This window comes from Dendrobium catenatum, unplaced genomic scaffold (genome assembly GCF_001605985.2).
Source record: "Dendrobium catenatum unplaced genomic scaffold, ASM160598v2 original_scaffold_238182, whole genome shotgun sequence".
NCBI lineage: Eukaryota > Viridiplantae > Streptophyta > Magnoliopsida > Asparagales > Orchidaceae > Dendrobium > Dendrobium catenatum.
Genome location: NW_021556590.1, coordinates 409,084 through 428,566, shown reverse-complemented (window position 1 = coordinate 428,566; position 19,483 = coordinate 409,084). Strand labels below are relative to the sequence as shown.

The 19,483-nt window shown below is 35.8% G+C and overlaps 1 protein-coding gene across 4 annotated transcripts in view; it reads left to right on the top strand.

Moving 5' to 3' along the window:
- The first annotated feature begins 401 nt into the window (after positions 1 to 401).
- LOC110100260 (rab GTPase-activating protein 1) overlaps positions 402 to 19,483 on the top strand; it is a 45,878-nt gene continuing 26,796 nt past the window's right edge. For 3 of the 4 annotated variants that reach the window (XR_003699859.1, XM_020827688.2, XM_020827690.2), the window contains exons 1-13: positions 402 to 669; positions 1,124 to 1,193; positions 1,280 to 1,849; positions 1,938 to 2,123; positions 2,227 to 2,340; positions 3,973 to 4,031; positions 4,203 to 4,269; positions 4,406 to 4,457; positions 4,558 to 4,650; positions 4,821 to 4,904; positions 5,596 to 5,999; positions 10,202 to 10,263; positions 15,779 to 15,848. Coding sequence is in view for 3 of the 4 variants with exons in the window: in XM_020827688.2 (XP_020683347.1) it covers positions 626 to 669; positions 1,124 to 1,193; positions 1,280 to 1,849; positions 1,938 to 2,123; positions 2,227 to 2,340; positions 3,973 to 4,031; positions 4,203 to 4,269; positions 4,406 to 4,457; positions 4,558 to 4,650; positions 4,821 to 4,904; positions 5,596 to 5,999; positions 10,202 to 10,263; positions 15,779 to 15,848 (1,875 nt within the window). In the remaining variant the exon portion in view is untranslated. The remainder of the gene's footprint in view (positions 670 to 1,123; positions 1,194 to 1,279; positions 1,850 to 1,937; positions 2,124 to 2,226; positions 2,341 to 3,972; positions 4,032 to 4,202; positions 4,270 to 4,405; positions 4,458 to 4,557; positions 4,651 to 4,820; positions 4,905 to 5,595; positions 6,000 to 10,201; positions 10,264 to 15,778; positions 15,849 to 19,483) is intronic. The other variant, XM_020827689.2, reaches the window with a different exon arrangement.

Below are 19,483 nucleotides of genomic sequence, written 5' to 3'. Positions count from 1 at the left end.
TGCACAAAGCAACTATTCTTGTACTTTTGTTTAATTTTATTTTTTTAATAAAATTTTGATCATAAGTCATAAAATATAAAAAAATACTAGGAGGAATGTTGAGTCAACTAATCCAACAACTTAATGGAGTAGGATCGATCAAACGGAGGCGCATGGCCTCGATGCAACCACCCTATATTCATCCATAAGGAGAAGGAGAATTATATTTATCAGTTACAAATATAAGAAAATATTTAAAAATCTTATATATATATATATTATTTAACATATTTTTCTTCATTTAGAGAGTTGAAAAATAAATCAAAATTAAGCTAACTATTAGTCAAACGCCCCTAATACTTTCAACGTGGATGAATAATTTAATGGTTAATACGAATTCTTTAATCCTAATCTCCGTTATATTGCCATTTGTGCGCTGCATTTATCTCCGTCCCTGCATGCAAAGCTTCGCCCCGCTGGCTTCGCTCCTCTTGCGTTCAACTCGCTCTCGCCAAAACCGGCAGTCTCGCCACCGCCGCTGCAGTGAACTGTGTGATTTACGGCTGTGGCTCCCTTGATTTTGCCGTTAACAGCCGCAATCTTCTCTGCGAATCACCCGCTCTGACCGCCACGCACGCCGCCTGAGATGAAGGCCAAGGGTCTTCACCTCTTCACTTTTGAAAATAAAAGGTGAGCCTCTTTATATTTTCCACGTGTAGGGTTTATGATTTCCGACTTTTGCGGAATGCGGTTCGCGATTCCGTGATTGGAATTCTCTTTTTGTGGATATCTGCGTAGTTGCGATCTGTGGGTGTATCGTTAATGTGGTTCGCGGTTTCAGTGTTGGCGGGACCCGATCGGGAAGCGCCGGCACGGAAGTTCGTGTTTTAGGTGGCATGCTGGGGGTTAACGGGCTTGGATCGCGCGATAATTGTGGTGTTTAAGTTGATTCATCTTGCTAAACGCAATTAGGTTGAATGTTTAGCGGAAATTTTTATATGTTCAATTGTTTCTGATAAAAGCTTCACGGAAATATTTGTTTTTCAATTAAATTTGGGTTTGATGCCGGTCGATTTTGTGAGGGGTTTTGATTGTTGGATTAGTTTTACGCTATTACTCATGTGATGATCGTAGATTTGATCAGGGATGCATATGGATTTGTGGTGCGACCTCAGCACTTGCAGACATACCGAGAGTATGCAAATATCTACAAGGCAATGCTTCCTCTAGCTATACTTGATTTTGAAGATGTTTTTCGGCTGTTCTGGCTCAATTTTCTTGTTCGTTGTTATGCTTCCAGGAGGAGGAGGAAGAAAGATCAAATCGTTGGAAGGAATTCCTTGAGAGTCAGGGAGTTACGGACAATGCACCTGCTGCTGAGGAAAGTGAGATTGCGTCACCTGTTGCTGCAGCAACTAGGTTGGGTGATGATCAAGGTTATATTGGACATAGAAAAAGTGTCGGCCCTGAAGAAGGTGATGAGCAAATGGAGCAAATGGAACAGAAGGAGATGATGCATAAATCCCCGACTTGGTCTCAGATAAGGCCTTCTCTTACTTTGATCGAGCAGTGGATGAGCGCTCGTGTAAAGAAGAAGACATTCTTGTTGATTGACAAGGGAGATGCAGAGAGAAGCGCAAATGGAATCGTTCATATTCAAGAGGCAAAGCCTTTGGAGGATTCTGAGGACGAGTTTTATGATGTAGAGAGATCAGAAATGAACCAGGAGGTGTCTTCTGGTTATGGAAGTGGCACTGATTCAGCCGTCAACATGACTAATCAGGGAACGCAACCAGAGTCTCCAGTCCCTTGGAAGGAAGAGCTGGAGTTTCTTGTCAGTGGTGGTTTGCCAATGGCCCTTAGAGGAGAGGTGGTACTTTTACGTCCAATCCTGCTGTCACTCTAGGTTTGATGTCTGTATTCTAAACAGCTATATTTATCTTGCTTTGTGGCCACAGATATGGCAAGCATTCACAGGTATAGGAAGGCGCAGGGAGGAAGGGTATTACCAAAATTTGCTGGCTCTAGAAACCAAAAATGTTGAGAGCAACGAAGTTGATGGTTTTTCTTCAAATGATGTCAGTGATGTCCCAAAGAAACCTAATGTGAGTCAATCAGAGAAATGGAGGAGACAGATTGAGAAAGTAGGGATTTTGAAGCTTTTGACTGGTGTTATAAGTTAGAAACATTGCAAACAAAACATCAGCTCTAGAAAATTCCTTTTGCATAATATTCGTTTACTTTCAGGACTTGCCAAGGACATTTCCAGGACATCCTGCTTTGGATGAGGATGGAAGGAATGCTTTGAAGCGGCTACTCATAGCTTATGCTCGTCATAATCCATCTGTTGGTTACTGCCAGGTAGAACAGTCATTCATTGTGATTTTTAATTGAAACTACCTCCATCCAATTGCTTTCTTAGTAGTTTTTTTTGTGAAAGTTGCAAACTGCTTTCTTGTTACACAAGCATTGCTTTGAGCCAAGTAATCATTTCAAGCATCCGCTTTTACTTTTTCTTCATTCACACAGATCACGTCTTATTATTTAGCATATTCAATATATGTGACTTCATTTTTATTCACTTTATGTCTTGTAAGTTAGCAGATTCAATATATTTGATGTTTTCTTTTGGCATTGAAGGCAATTTTGCATGATATTTGCTTTGTTATGAGAGAAAACGGCAGAAACTGTAGTTAAGGCTAGCACCAAGCATAAATCCAGCTGTGAATTAAGGCTAGCCCTCCTTAGATCAAAGCTGCCTCCTTCACTAAAGACTTTTGCAAAAGACATCAACAGACAAGCCAAGGATTTCAGTTACACGCAGAATCAGCAAAAGGCTCCTAAAAACCATGTCAAGGATTTCATCTATAATGCGGAATTAACCATAGAAGACCATGCAAAAAGAGCTCAATTATAAGCAGAAAAAGCTGCAATCTTCCAAAACTCCAAACTACTATCTAGTTTAGAACAACAGTTTTAAGAGGGAAATCAGAGAATGCAACTTATTTTCATAATTAGGAACAACATAGGCATACCTTATTGAAAAAAAAAAAAAAAACACCACAAAGTTCTACAAAATACATTGAATACCTTACAACAACAAAAAAAAAAATCTTTCTTTCTGTTCATTTGTCTTAACGCACATGTCTTGTATTTTCTATGACTGTAGATTTTGCAATTTGTATCACTTGAGGGAGTTGACGTACTATAAGATATGAAAGAAGACTACATTACGATTTTCTAGCTACTTCATCTACTTTTTATGTATTTATTTGTCATGAAGAAAAAACATATAGTTTTTTTAGGATTATTTTATTAGTAGGATGTTATCTCGTTTATGTAGAATTATCTTGTTTTGAATTTGAAGTAGATTGTATTTTATGATGTAATCTTATTCGAAAGGCGTGTAATTATCATATTAATTGAATTGAATTGAAAGCAAATTCCTCCATATCTTAATTCTCTCCTCTCTTTGCACCTCTCTCTCAATTTCTCTCCATCGAGAATCCCAGGATTAATTTCTCCTCTTACATGATCTCTCTTGGTTTCTTTGTTTTGTTGAGAACCTAAGAATCTATTTATCCTCTTACTTGATCTACCTCATATTCTTTCTCATGTGCTCCTAATCAATCCTCTATAATTAATGGTTGACTCATGTATTAAATAAACAAATAAAATGCATTTCTAAGGATGAAAGAAATCAAAAGTTAGATGTCCATCATGTAGGAGCCATCAATAATTGAACTTGTTGATTTTAAGAAACATTTCAAAGTCTGAAATCTAATAAAATTTGATAAACTTCTAATAATCATGCTTGTATGATTTATCATTTAATTTGTTCAAGAATAAAAACTCAACATTGCTATGTTGTTGATATCACTGTTACAGATGGTTCTACAGCTGGGGCATTATTTTTTAGCTTATGGTATTCTTTTTATTCATATAAAAATCTTATAAGCACTTGTTAAATTTATTCTTTTTGTTGCTTTGTAGGCTATGAATTTCTTTGCTGGTTTGCTATTATTGCTAATGCCCGAGGAGAATGCATTTTGGTATGTCAATCTAGTTTTTGCATGTAAGGATGGAATGCATAGGTTTTGCAGAAAAAAGAGATTACAGTTGATTTATATTATGTTGTTCAATCTTCGACTCTCAAATAATAAATGCTTTTTTGTTCTTGTAGGCTAGCCGTTCTGCTAATCCTTTTGTTATGTTTATTTTAGGACATTAATAACCATTATTGATGATTATTTTGATGGTTACTTTTCTGAAGAAATGATTGAATCTCAGGTAATATCTCATTTTACATCTTTCTTAGAGTCCAGAGTATAATATTATCTTGGTTAACCTATTGAATGTTCTAAGTTTTTTAGGCTAAGGATTTATTAGATACAATTTAAAACCTACTAAATATAACACTTTTCAGGTGGATCTGCTTGTATTGGAGGAGCTAGTTCGTGAGAGATTTCCGAAGTTATGTAAGTAATTTACAAATAAATAGTCTAAATTCATTTTTTTTAAAATTTTTCATAATTAGACTTGTGAGTTGGGTAATTATGCATTTATGCTTCTATGCAGTCAATCATCTCGATTATCTTGGGGTGGAGGTGCCATGGATTGCTGGACCCTGGTTCCTTTCAATATTTGTCAATATGCTTCCTTGGGAAAGCGGTCAGGTTCTATAAATTGTTAAACTGTACTTCTTGTTGAATTACTCCATAGAATCACTGTCATTTATTTTGCTCAATTTTTTTCCTCTTAGTGCCTTTGAGATGCACTAGAGGTACTAGTGCCAATGCCCATATATGAACCTTTTGATAACCTTTACTCATCTATTGCAGTTCTTCGTATTTGGGATGTTCTTCTCTTTCAAGGAAACCGTGTGATGTTATTCCGTACTGCTCTTGCTTTGATGGAGTTATATGGTACCTGCCTTTATCACTTTTATGGTCTAATTCATCATTTTATGTTATGAATTTTTTGACTATATTTACATTTTCTTCCTATGAGGATCATGATTAATTTTCTCTCGATTCTATTTTTTCTCTCTCTCTTTATACATAATAGATGTGGATTGAGTTGCATCAATTTTTAGGATGATCCACATTTTTTATAAAGCATGTAAAAATTACAATGTTGTTCATACGATATATAAAAACCCTTTGTTTTAGCCATATATTTTATGAATCAAATTCATCCTATACAGGCAAGATCATCAACAATCAATTTATTTGATTTCAAAACATTAGAAAATCTCTATTCTATATAACTGTAATTGCCTTCGTTTGGTTAGAGCCGTCCATTGTGACATTGATTGATGTTCACATGATCTTAAAAATAATTGAAATCGTGTCTCCAATTTTAATAATAATATTAAAGAGAATGAATCATTTTTGTTTTACATATCAAGGTAATAACATCAAAATCTAATTGGGTGAAGAATTTTATTTCTTCTCCTTGAGGGAAATAAGTTCATCCATGCATATACACACAAACACAATATTTACATATGTGCACATACATATATAGCTAAATGCTTCTTCTTCTTCTTTTCATAAGTTACCAATTTATGTTAGTTATCGAGTTTACTGGTTTAGAAAATGTTTTTATCGGCAGGCCCTGCATTGGTCACGACAAAAGATGCTGGAGATGCTGTTACCTTATTGCAGTCACTTGCTGGCTCAACTTTTGATAGCAGCCAGCTTGTTTTGACAGCTTGCATGGGTTATCAAGTTATAAATGAAGCAAGACTGCTTGAGTTGAGAAAGAAGCATAGGCCATCTGTCATGGCTGTCATAGAAGAGAGAAGAAAGGGGCTTCACACCTGGAGGGACTCCCAGGGTCTTGCGTCCAAGTTGTATGGTTTCATATGTGATCCAAGATTCCAAAAAACCAACTCCGCAGAGGTAGTAAATGGTCCACATGAAGGTGATGGCGACCACATGGAGTCCGTGGATGAAATCTTTGGAAGTTTGACAATTAGTCATGAGATTGATTCTGAACCTGATCTTAAAAAACATGTAATGTATTTTTGCTCAACTTTGTTTTATGTGATGCTTCCAATTCAGAAATTCTGCATACAATAAAATGATACTGATAGAGTCATCACACTCCATCTCATAGTTGGTAGGCCACTTTAAAGCTAGTTAAGGTTTGACGGTAAGCAATGAAAGATTCCCTATTGGTTTGTTGCCGCCATTGAAATTCTATTCAAGCAATTGAATTCTAGGGTTAGATATTTTCATATTTCAATTCTATTGTTCATGAACAGAAAGGATCGATCATAGTGATTTTGGGGATTTATGAGGGTAGCAATTTAAGAGATAACTGTTAGAAACTGTTTTGGCACGGGCAATTGAATTCTAGGGTTAGATATTTTCATATTTCAATTCTGCTGTTGATGAACATAAAGGATCGATCATAATGATTTTGGGGATTTATGAGTGTGGCAATTTAAGAGATAACTTTTAGAAACTGTTTTGGCATGGGCAAATAGTACATAAAGTACACAAAGGAACTGTAGTAAGACTAATGATTCATATTCATATATGAAGTTTTATGTTGAGTGCAGATCTAAGACATTTGGTTAGTATTTCTTCTCTCTATTGACTTTCTTCTTCTTTTCTCTGCTTCACATCGGCTCCCTCCTATTCTCTCTTCTTTGCCTCTCATAGTTCTCTCATCCCCAATTATGCATCTCTATTTTTCTCCTTTTGTCTTCAACTTCTCTCTTTCCCTCTCTTTATCTCTTATTTTTTGCTCCATTAAAAATTCCTAGGTTCTTTTTTCACACTCAAATCAAAATTCCACTAGAAGTTAAAATTTTTTTATTCCCATCACTATCAAATTTTGTATTAGATTGTTATTAAAGTGAGTGAATTCGTTACTTTTTTTTTTTGGTTTAAAACAGTTGCCTTTGCTATTTTCTAAGGTGTTTATTGACTATTTTTAATTGTGTTTATGTACATTGCACAACCATTGCCCTATTTTTGATTTGTTGCTGGCAATCTTGCAACCCCCCCCCCCTCGCCAATCATCTCAAATTCCTGCTAGGGGTGTAAGTGAGCCGACGTTGCTCGAGCTCAACTTGATAACGAGCTCATGAGCCGAGTTTATCAAGCCGCGAGCTCGAGCTCGATCTAAAACTCGAGCTCATCTATTAAAAGAGCTTGATGTGGCTCGACTTGCTAGTTGAATATAGCTAATATGATTTTTTTTTTTAAAATCCAAGTCTTTTTTCTCTTAACAGAAGCTAGTAGTGCTACTAGGATTTGAAAAAAAGAAGATATTTTAGAGAAAAAGCTTCCCAATTGTAGCGGTTCTCAAGATTAGCTAAGGCCCTACCACCCTAGCATTAATAAAACTGCAGCAATTTAAAAGAAAAATAAGAAAAAATTATAGCCATTCTCAAGAAAAAAAAACAATTTTATGCTCTTTTCATGCAACAGGCTAATGCGTGTTTTCTTCTCCGGCACACACGATCAGTTAAGTCGTCATATGTATTTATTTATTTATTTGTATTTGCTTTAGTCATTTTCCCCTTTTACCCCTTACTTAAGGGTGGTCATGTGTAAGCCCAAAGGGCGATGTCGTCTTTTATTTTCGTCCATTGTATAAGGCTATTTATAGCCGTTATGTTATCTTTTGAAGTTAATGAATGAATGATAAAATTTTCTGCATTGTGAGTTTTTGCGAGAGCTTGAGAGTGTTTGGGAGTGAAACCTCTTGGAGATGGAAGCGGATCACCCACCAACCTTTGAAGAGTTCGGGTTCGTGGCTTGTTTTATCGGTTCTTTCTTTCTACCCTCCCTCCCTCCTTACTCCTCCCAGCTTCCACCGCCGGCCACATCCCCAACCCCACCACCGGCCTAGACCCTCCTCCCCACCCCACCTAGCCACCGGCCACCCAAGACGGTTCCCTTGATTGGGTGACCACCCGACCCATCCACCTTCCCCAAACCCTAGCCTAGCCGCCAGTTTCACCCTCCCCCTTGCCTTTCATTTCCTAATTCCACATAATTACCTTCCTTTCTTGCTTAGCTTGTCTTGGGAAAGATTTTTAATGTCAATCATTTAATTCAAATTTGAAATTTGAAACATTTCCTAAAATAAAATCCTATTTTAGGAAAGTTTCTAAAATCAAAACCAATTTGAATTTAAATTAGATTGGAATTAAATCTAGTTCCTTTAATTGGTGGATCCTATTTAAGCAAGCCTTAATACACTTTTTTAATTCCCTAAACCTCTCTCTATGCCGCCGGCCCCCTTCTTGGATTCCTTTGGAATTATTTCCAAAAGGCAAGCTTCCGTCTTGGAAACAATTCAAACTCTATCTCCCTCTCTCTTAGCTGCCCCACCCCTTTCCTAATTTCACCCAAATCCTTTCCAAATTAAAAGGATTAATTGGGGAACAATTGCTTGATTTCCCTCCACCTTCTTTCTTCTAAAATCTAAAACAAATTCTCCCCCATGCCCTCACCCTTGGTCGGGCACCTCTCTCCATATTTCCCTTTTGAATTCTTGAGATAATATCCTCCCTCTCGAGATAAGTCCGTAAGCGAAAGTCAAGACCTTCATCTACAGTACTACAACCAAGGAATCGATGAATGGCCGATCCCGACCTTGACTCCGGCTTCGTCTACAACGGGCAAGGGCACGCCGACATTCTCCGGTCAACATTCTTTGACGTCAACCCGGAAGTCGACGACTCCGTCGAAGAATATTTGGATCGGATAATCTTCATACTATCCGAAGCAATCGAAGAACAACTCGTCAACGTTCAGTGACAAATTGCTTCCGGTCTTCGACAAGGGTGAACTTCTTATCCTATTCATTTATCTTCTAAATCCTCTGATCTTGTAGGTGGTGATTCAAGCACAATGATTCGTGCCATGCTCTATGCCTTCGCTTAGTAAACGTAGGATTTGAGTTCTTGATTTTCTATGTGCTAATCTCGATGTTAACTTGGGATTTTCATTGAATAACTACTTAATTTGCATTTGGATTGAAATTCTAAATTACTTTGGTGATTCAAGTTCTTAGCATGTGATTTGGCCTAAGCGTAGCTGTCCCTCATTCGTTTTCTTTCATTGTTTAGTGGCTAACAATCTTAATTACTATTTGCTCTTACTCAAAACGTGCAAGTTCTTATCGCATTCATTTAAATCATATTTAGTCCTGCATCATTTTACCTTACCTGCATATTTTGATTTTGTTGCATCATTTGTTAACCTTCCAAAGTTTACGGTGGGTTCTTCTACTAGCTCCAGTTATATTTGATGTTGAGCAGGATTGATTTGATAATTTTACATCAAGTAATTAGGTGAGCACTATTTGTTAGTGACATTGTTTACATCAAGATGATTGATTCATGGGTGGCATATGATTATATTCAATGACTTTCTCCCACTTTGCATGATGAGCACATTCAACAGAACTTCTAAAGGAGAGTTTTCATACCTGGTAGAAATGGATAGAGATTTTTTGATCATGAAATACATTCACATCAATGATGTGGAGAGATGACTGCTTTCTTTTCTTTATCTGTTAATTTATTAGGAAACATTTTAGTTATTCTCTTTTATGATTTTTTATTTTTGAGTTATTTATTAACGGTATATTTTTTTCAAATCTTTTCAGACTTTATTTATTTTTGGATATCTTTTTTTATTAACCGTGTCTTTTTTTCTCTATAAATAAGACTGAAGGGCTTATTATGATTTATGTAATAAAGACTTATTAAATTTATTTTGTATCAACAACCCATCCCCTCTATTTTTTTTTGTTTTGTTTTTTTTTTTTTGGTTTTTTGTTTTGTTTTTTTTTTTAACCCATCCCCTCTTGTTATCTTCTATTTCTACTTAACTTTCACACATAACCCCTTTAAACATCCTCTCTCTATCTCAAAATCCCTTCTATTACACCTCTTTCTCTCTATTCCATTTTTCTGCCCCCCACCTCCCTCGTGCATCTTTCCCCATCTGCCTTCTCCTCTTCCACATACCCTCTATGTGTAACCCCTCTTGGTTTTCTTCTTTTTCTATCTGCAGCCCACCTGATCCATCCTCTTTTCTTGTATGTACTCCCACCAGTCTGTTTTCCCTCTTTGTGCCTTTGTCTCCCATCAATTGCTTCGAAATGTAGAAATATGCAAGATGCAAACAATTCATTGTCTCTTATAAATCTGCCTTCCTGAGTGATTAATATTTTTGTACATACTTAGGTAACTTGGTTGAAGGCTGAGTTGTGCAGATTGCTGGAGGATAGGAGATCAGCTATCCTCAGGTTAGTGTTCTTACGATAAAGATTAGCATATTCCTTTATTTCCAATTTCCTTAAAAATTTGTAAAATGTGTGATGCAACCGCCAATTTTAAGTGTATAAAACGTCATGGTTTTTATTTTATTTTATTTTATTTTGCCTATGAGGAAAAATGACTAGTAATGGATCTATAGAAGTTTTACGAACTTTGGATTTGCCACAGAGGAATATTCTTTTTGCAAATGCTGGGATCCTATGAAAAGTTATATCCTTGCTGCAATTTTTTTTTACATTGCATGTTTGATTTAGTTCCCCCAGGCATTTTGGTAGTGCTGGTTTGTTCCATAATCTAAAACTGTATACAAAGTTTGAATTTGCAACAGTGGAATTTTCTTTTTGCAAATGCTGGGATCCTTATGATAAGTTGTATCCTTGCTGCAATGTTTTTTCACATTGCATGTTTGATTTAGCTCCCGCAGGCATTGTGCAAGTGCTGGTTTGTTCCATAAAAAAAAAAACTGTATACTTCTATGATAAAGATAGGCATCAATACCCAGAGTCTTTGGCTGTTCACATTGCAATGTTTTCGCTGGATCTGGTCAAGGTCTTGAGGTTAAATTCATTTTACTTTGATTTTATGACCCTGGAGTAATGTGAAATGTTAAGGGACCAGTCTCAAATGGATTAATGGACTTGCTCATAGTTGATCTGATTTACAACCACATACTGTTGGCTGAATTTATTGTTTTCATACTGGTTTGGCTCCTAACGATTCAATTACAACTTCTATAAAATTTCTTCTGTTTTGAAAATTAAACAACACTCTTCGTAAGTTCAATTCATTTTTTGTAGCTTTTTTACATTTTTTGGTGGAAAAGAAGAAATTTATTGCAAATTCTGCTTTTATTCAAGCTAGGATGTCTCATTATTTCTTTGAGCTATTGAAGTTAGATGCTAAGTTTCACATCTTGTGTTTGGAAGGTGATATATGCTATCAATACGGGACATAATGAAGGGATTAACCTCAAGTCTTAAAATAAGTTTTAAAAGTCAATATCGATTGAACTGATATTGCTCTAAAAAAGAAAAGTTTCACGTAGAAGTAATTATAAGCATAACATGTGAGAGCAAGCAATGAAAAATAATTAATATTTTATTGTATCAATAAAGTCCATAAAAATATTACATCAAAGAAGTAAAACAAAAAATTATTTGCGAATGGCATGATTTTCTAAACTTATTTGAGATCTAGCCATTCACATGAGATGAAAAATTAATTCAAAGGTCCTACACATTACGAACTCTCAATTAGTTATAGGTATGCAATTAAATGCATTACAACCCATATTTATATGAAATAGGTCCAATCTACTCAACCTAGGTTCCCCCTAGTCAACTTGAATTAATTATTTGTATTGTGGGATATGGCCTACAATATCAAACTTAATCATGTAAATCTTTCTCAAAATCAATTAAATGCAAACTTAAATATAAGATTAAAACAAGTGAAATTAATCTATGCTTGCAAGTTAAGTAGAAAGAGAAAGGGGGAAGATGAGGCGGTGAATCCAACGGATTTTTGTGGAGGGAAAATCTACATATTTGAGAAAACTACAATTGAAAATTGAAGAAATTGTTTAGAGGAACATTCAAATTCTATTCTATTCATTGGAATCATTACATATATATATACATTATAGGAGAATAAACAGAAAAAGGAAAGATATTTATTCTAATTAATTATAATAATCATATCCCACATATCTCCAACTGCAGCCCTCGGATTACTGCCAACGGATTTCCATCTGCAGCCCTCAAATTGCTGCCCACAGATCTCCAACTATAGCCCTTGGATTGTTGCCCACGGATCTCCAACTAAAGCCCTCAGATTGCTGCCCGCGGATTGCTGATGTGGCCTCCCCTTAGCTACGTGATTCAACAACCCCCCCTCAAGTTGGGTTGTACAGGTTGTACAATCCTAACTTGCAAACAAACTTATCAAGTAGAGAGCCAGTAGTGCCTTTGTCAGAACATCGGCAAGTTGTTCATGAGTTGGTATATATACTATTTTAATTTAATGAGTTATCTATTTTTTCATATATAAATTATCTATCAATAGTAACATGTTTTGTTCTTTCGTGATGTACTGGATCCTTGGCCATACTGATTACGGTTTGATTGCCACATTTCAACTTTATCGTGCATCTAGTCTTTATTCCCAGTTCAATCAATACTTTTATGATCCAAATACCTTCACAAATAGTAACTGCTAATGCTCCCAGTTCAGTTTTTGCACTACTTGAAACAACAGATTGTTTCTTGCTCCGCCATGTCACTAGGTTCCTCCACACAAATGAACAATATCCTATGGTCAATCGACTGTCAACCTGGCTTCTTACCCAATTTATATTAGAATAAAGGTTCAATTTCCTATCTTCATTTTTCTTGAATAATAGCCCCTTTTCAAGAGTGTTCTTGATATATCTCAAGATTTGATATACTGCCACCATGTGCTCTTTCATAGGATTACGCATATATGGACTTACCATACTTACAACAAACCCAATATTTGGATGGGCATGAGAGAGGTATATAAGCTTTCCTACAAGACGTTGATATCTTCTTTTATCTATTGGAATTCCCTCCTTTCTATCCCAAATTTCTTCTTAGGATCCATAGGTGTACTGGCTGATCTGCATCCCAACATGCTAGTCTCCTTCAGTAGGCCTAAGGTATGCTTGTGTTGGGAAATAAATATACATTTGCTTGATCGAGCTACCTCCATACCAAGAAAGTATCTAAGTGATCTTAGATCTTTAACTTCAAACTCATTGGACAAAGCCTGCTTGATCTTCATTATTTCCTCTATCATTTTCAGTAAGGATGATGTTATCCATATAAACAATCACTACTGCTACCTTGTTTCTTTCTGACTGCTTCACAAATAAGATATGATCTGTCTGGCATTGTTTAAAATCATGGCCTTCTACATACTTTGAAAATCTTCCAAACCATGCTCTTGGAGACGGCTTTAATCCATATAAGAATTTCAGCCGTTTGCACACTTTATCCCTTCCATAAGACTTCTGAATCCCCATTGGAATCTCCATGTAGACTTCTTCTTTCAGGTTCCTATTCAAGAATGCATTATTGATATCTAATTGATGTAGGGGTCGATCTAAATTTGTTGCTAAGGAAATAAGAATCCTAATGGTGTCGAGCTTTGCAACAGGAGCAAAAATTTCCTGATAATCTATTCCATAAGACTGAGTGAATCCTCTTGCAACTAGCCTAGCTTTCAGCCTCTTAACACTATCATCCACCTTATGCTATACAGTGAACACCCATTTGCAAGTCACAACTTTCTTTCCTGGTGGGAGATTCGTAATTACCATGCTTGATTTTTTCCAAGGCCATAATTTCTTCTTTAACAGCTTGTCTCCATCCTGGGTGATTCAAAGCTTCCTGAATATTAGTAGGAATCTGTACATCATCCAACTTGGAAAGGAAGACTTGATAAGTGTTTGATAATCTGCTTTAGGAGAGAAAGTTTTCTATTTGATGTTTGGTGCATGATTCTTTCTGGCCATTTGATGACTCTATCTCTTTTTGAACTTTCTCAATTTTCTCCTCTACATGAATATCTACAGTTGCTGGATCCATTGAAGTAGAGTTGACAGGTACAAGATCTGTCTCACTGCTCGGCATATGCTGATTTTGCTTTCTTTTTCTTGAGTATACATATTGTTGTTCCTTAATTGCTACTATTTGCAGAGATTGATTAGGACTTATGGGTGGAGATAATAGGTCTGAAGGTGGAGTTTGAGATATAGGAGATATACCTTGGGAAATGCTCGTGGTTTGGATTTCTTATGATATTTGTTGATTTTGACTTAACTCTGTTTTGTAGTATAATAAGGAATTTCACTCCCAACTCTTGAATTTCAAAACTAGTGAAATATGGGTTGTTTTCAAAGAAGGTGACATCCATGATTTTAAATACTTTCCTAGAAATAGGGCAAAAGAATTTGTAACATCTTTTTGTTGGGGAATAGCCAATAAAGACACATTTTTTTTTATCTTGGGTCAAGCTTGCTTCTATATTGTGGATAGATATGAACAAGGCAGAGCCAAAAACTTGAGGTAGGTTTGATGATATGAAACGAGCATGAGGATAGGCTGAGTAAAGTTTGTCTAGGTATTTCAAATATTAGTATCTGAGTAGGTAACCTATTTATTAGGTATGCAGTAGTAAGATTGGCTTCCTCCTATAGATATTTTGGTACTTTTGTGAATAGCATAATAGATTTGGCTATTTTCAGGAGTTACCTATTTTTTTCTCAGCTATCCCATTTTATTGAGGCATATAAGCACATGAACTCACTTGGATTATCTCTTGGCTTGATAGGTATTCTCTTATGATAGAATGGAAGTATTCTCTCCCATTGTTTGATTTTAAGATTTGAATTTTCGTATCAAACTAGTTTTGAATCATCAGTTGAAATGATTTGAAGATTCTTTCAACTTCAGATTTTTTCCTTCATTAAATAAACCCAAGTGAGTCTAATATTATCATCAACAAATATCACAAACCACCTTGCTCCACTTATATTTGTAACCCTTGAGGGTCCCCAAATATCACTATGGATCAAGGCAAAGGGTTTAGAAGGTTGGTAAGGAATAATTGGTTAACATGATCTGGTATGTTTAGCCAATTGGCAAGTTTCACATTTGATTTGGCATGGTTTTGAAGAAAGGGAGGAAGGTTTGCCGCCGGCACTCATAGAAGGCTTAGAATTTTCCTAGCCTCTGATACCATGAAGAAATTATTTAGAGGGAAATTCAAATTCTATTATATTCTTTGGAATCATTACATATATATATACATTGTAGGAGAATAAATAGAAAAATGAAAGACATTTATTCTAATTAATTATAATAATCATATCCCATGAATCTCCAACTGCAGCCCTTGGATTACTGCCCACGGATCTCCATCTGCAGCCCACGGATTGTTGCTTATGGATCTCCAATTGTAGCTTGCTGCCCACGGATCTCCAACTGCAGCTCTCGGATTGCTGCCCATTCATTACTGACGTGGCATCTCCTTAGCTGTGTGATTGGATGAAAATAAAATTTAAGAAGGGAAAGAAAAGGGAGAAGAGGAGGAATACAGAGAAAGAGAGGAAGAAGATGAGAGCTCACCGTTGTTGTCGGCAGAGGAAGGAAAAATATGAGAAGGGCCACTCGACCGGTTAGGTTTGCTTGTGTGGGTTGATTTATTACACAGAGCATTTGTGCTCTTCATGCTCTTTGCTTTTATACTCAGCTTGGTGTGCTACTAACGGTGTATTGCTATCAGTCTGCATTGCTTGTATTCTAGAAATTTTTTTCTGTTCTTTTTATTTAGATGAATCAAAGCAAAATGCTAATTTTATTTAATTAGTCATTGGAAAACATGATTAGTTTTGTTCAAATTAATAACTTGCTTATTTATAGGCAGTCTAAAGTCTATTAACTATTTATGTTATCATATTAGGGCTGACGAATTGGAGATAGCATTGATGGAGATGGTTAAGCAAGATAACAGACGCCTCTTGAGTGCTAGGGTATGTTTACTTATTTGGTTTCTGTAATATGCTAGTTAAACAGAACTTTCTTCTTTTTTTTTTCAGATATTTATATGTGAAATACATTGTGTTCTACTTGTAAGATTTAAAAGGTTCTATAGTTTTATTTGCACGCAGTCTTCCAGTTTTTCTTACTGTTATACTACTAAAATTTCAGATATATCCTGGTTAATTTTACTGGTGAATTTTTTTTACCACATTATGTAAGGAACTTCCCTTTTTCCATTACCATGATGAAATCTTTTTTTTTTTATTGACACAATTTTTATAAATATCTGCATTGGAGGGGTTCTTGGGAACTAATTTCTGTGATAGGCTATGGTCAAGTTATTAGCTACAATGATCCTATGTGCATATGGCTGTAGTGACGTATGATTAAAAAGTTAATGTTTATGGATTGTTTAGCAAGACGACTTTCAAAATTAAAGGCTTATAAGTAATACATAAAAGAACGTAGATGGTGGCCAGGTATTTTCTTAGAATGCATGTGAACAAGGTTGGTTATATCTGGATTCTTTATGTTGAATATGAATTAGATATGTGATTAGTCTCTGGGATTCTCAATTGATTTAATATAACTTTATTCAATTGATTTGGGATGCTCTAGGTTATTCGTTCCTCAAGTCATGATGTGGTAGTCAAGCTTATTCTCGCTTAAATTGTGGGAGTGCTTTTGATGAGATATTTAAGTTGGAGTAGTTCTTAGAGATCAGTTTAGTCTACTTGTGGGAAGTAAATTATGTTGGAAGTAAACTAAGTAGGTTTGTGCCATCGATTTGGCATTATGTTGCATCCTTAGTTCCTAAACCTATCTTGAGCTAAGTGAAGAAGTGCATTGATAACATCTGGTTAGTTGTGTGAGGATTGAATGGTTTGTAGAAGACTCACTGGAGGGAACATGGCATAAATGGTTTGCACTTCAACAATTGGCTGAAGTTGATCGATGGAGTTGATGTATGATCATAATGAGTCGGTGATCTCAATTTGTTTACCAATGTTGAGTTTCTTCCCTTGTGAAATTATTAAATGCATGGTTAAAGGAAAAGGATGCAGGGCAATTTGAAGGATGATGGTAAGAAATAATAGCTTTCTAAGTGTTAAATTCTTCCATAAACAATACATGGTTTAGCAAGAATTACTACAAAAAAGATGCTCTTGTGGGTTGGCATCCACAACTCTAGGAGGCTTTTCCCTTTTCCTTTTCATTTAAAAATCCTTTATTAATTTATTTTGCATTTGAACCTTATCTAATTTTTTGTTTAATTGGTTTGATGCATATGTTTTGCATACTGTATTTGAAAATTAATGATGTACTAAGGAGAATTGAAAATTAATGTTATAGGAATGGAGAATATATTTCCTGAGAAGGTGTGGGGCTAATTATATATGAGTTAAAGGCTGATTTTGGGGTTTAGGTTCTTTTTTTTAAATGGATAGAAAGCTATCCCATATAATTCTGAAAGGGCATAAGGTTGGTGATAGGACTTGATGATCAAAACAACACACAATAATATAAAAAATAATAACTTGCTCCAACTATGATGTAGGCAAGGGGGGGGGGGGGGGGGGGGGGGGGGGGGGGGGGGGGGGTCAACTCAAACCCAAAATAAGTTGGTTTTGACTTCCCTTAAGCTTACAAGCTCAATGAAATTTGAGCTGGAATTTAGCTCATTTATGAGCTGGTTTTTAGTTCATTTATTGAACTAAGGTTTAGTTCATTATTAGCTAAGTTTTAGTTCATAGTTATGTTTTAATTAATGTAATTTTATTATAGTTTTTTATGTCTTAATTTAAGTTGTCCATTGGGATTCCAAAATGGCTTTTGGAATCCCAAGGAAATTTGTTCTCCCATGCCGTGGCTCCTTGGCTTCCACGGTTGGCTGCTGTTTTCCGTGCATGGCTCCTTGGTTCTCACGGTGGCTGCTGGTTTTCCGAACGGAGGCCTTCCCGTGGCTTTTGGCGCCTCGGTTCCGTGCTGCCTCTTGGGTTCCCGTGGATGTTTCCTCGGTTCCCTGGCTGGGCTGTTTTTCTGTGAAAAGCAAGGTGGCTTTTCCATGGCTTGTGTTGTTTGGATTCCTATGGGAATTAAATGTTGTGTCCGTTTGTATTCCCCCTTTCATACATATAAATATGAGGGGTTATGTAATTTTATGTAAAGTGATATATGAATGATTTTGGAAATGTAAACCTTCGGGTTTTGTTGGAAAAGCTTGCGAGCTTTGTCCATTTCTTCTTCTCACCTCATATGGAAATCTTGCGAGCTCTTTCCACCCTTCTTCTCGGCTTCTAACCTCTTTCGTCTCTCCGCAAGTGACCACCCCATCTGTATCCTTCGTCTCTAAGTGAAGCAAGTTTAGGGTGTCTTACTATTAGATTCAAGTTTGTAAGTCGTTTAATTTTAATCTGTGCTGTAAGTTTTGTTTTTTAATTTCTAAGTCTGTTTTAGATTTGAAATGTAAGAATTTGTTCTTCATATTACGTAGGAGTTTCTTATTTTCGTTACCTTTGTGGGCCGAGGTTCTCGGGTCCCCCATCCCCCGGAATTTTTGCCCGCATCAATATTACATTGTGACAATTTTTTAAAGTGATTTGAGGTAAAGTCATGATCATGATTAGCCTTATCTCAAAGATTTGATTGGGCTTATGATCTCTGTTCTATTCATTCATGTTGAATGCTAGTTTTGCTAATAGTTTAATTGATATTTCTTGATAACTTGAATCTGTTATGTTTATTATCTCTCGTTTTTTCTCTAAGAAAGTACATAAGGTATTCATGAAAAAAATTAATTGTGCTTTGAGTACTTGGATTTCAGCATCATCATAGCCTCAACCTATTTAGGGTCAAGTTTATGAATCTTCATTTACCATTTTTTTCTTTTTGAGTATTTGCATCATGCTTCAACTCCATCTTTTATAAACCTTGTCACACTTCTAGTCATATTATCTTTAGTGTATCCTTTTTTTTCTAAGCCTCAAACAATAATTTTATCCATGCAGCTTTGATGCTTTTTTGACCCTCCATTGTATGTGCTCAAACAACCCAAGTTTATTTCTCCTTGAACTTATCTTCAATAGGTGCTACTCTTACCATTTATATATTATAATCATTTCTTATTATACACTATAAAGTCTTACCACAAATCCATCTTAACCATTTCATTTGTGTCATTTAACTGGGCTATTAATTACTTTTTTATAATTCAACTCTCAAAATCCATATTAGTAGTTTTATGAAGTTTTACATTTATGTTTCCGTGATATTATTTTATCGTTCAATAATCTTGAGGAATTTTTTCACTTCAATTACTCAATATTTGTTTTAGAAGTTATATCTTTATCTATATTTTTGAACATTTGTATGATAGAGTCAAAATATTTAGCCCTCTCACTCTTTCGTAGCTTTTTATGTTTCAGTAATGTTTGACTAGTTAATATTCATTATTAACCCACGAAAATAATATATTATACTTAGCTTTTGTTCTACTAATCTTATGCCACCTTTTGTTTCTGAAGTCCCCTCCCCACGCCCCCGCTCAAACCCCCCCACCCCACCCCACCCCAAACCAAACTTTATCATCAATGTATCTGATGCGGACCGTCGCCGACCGGCAGAG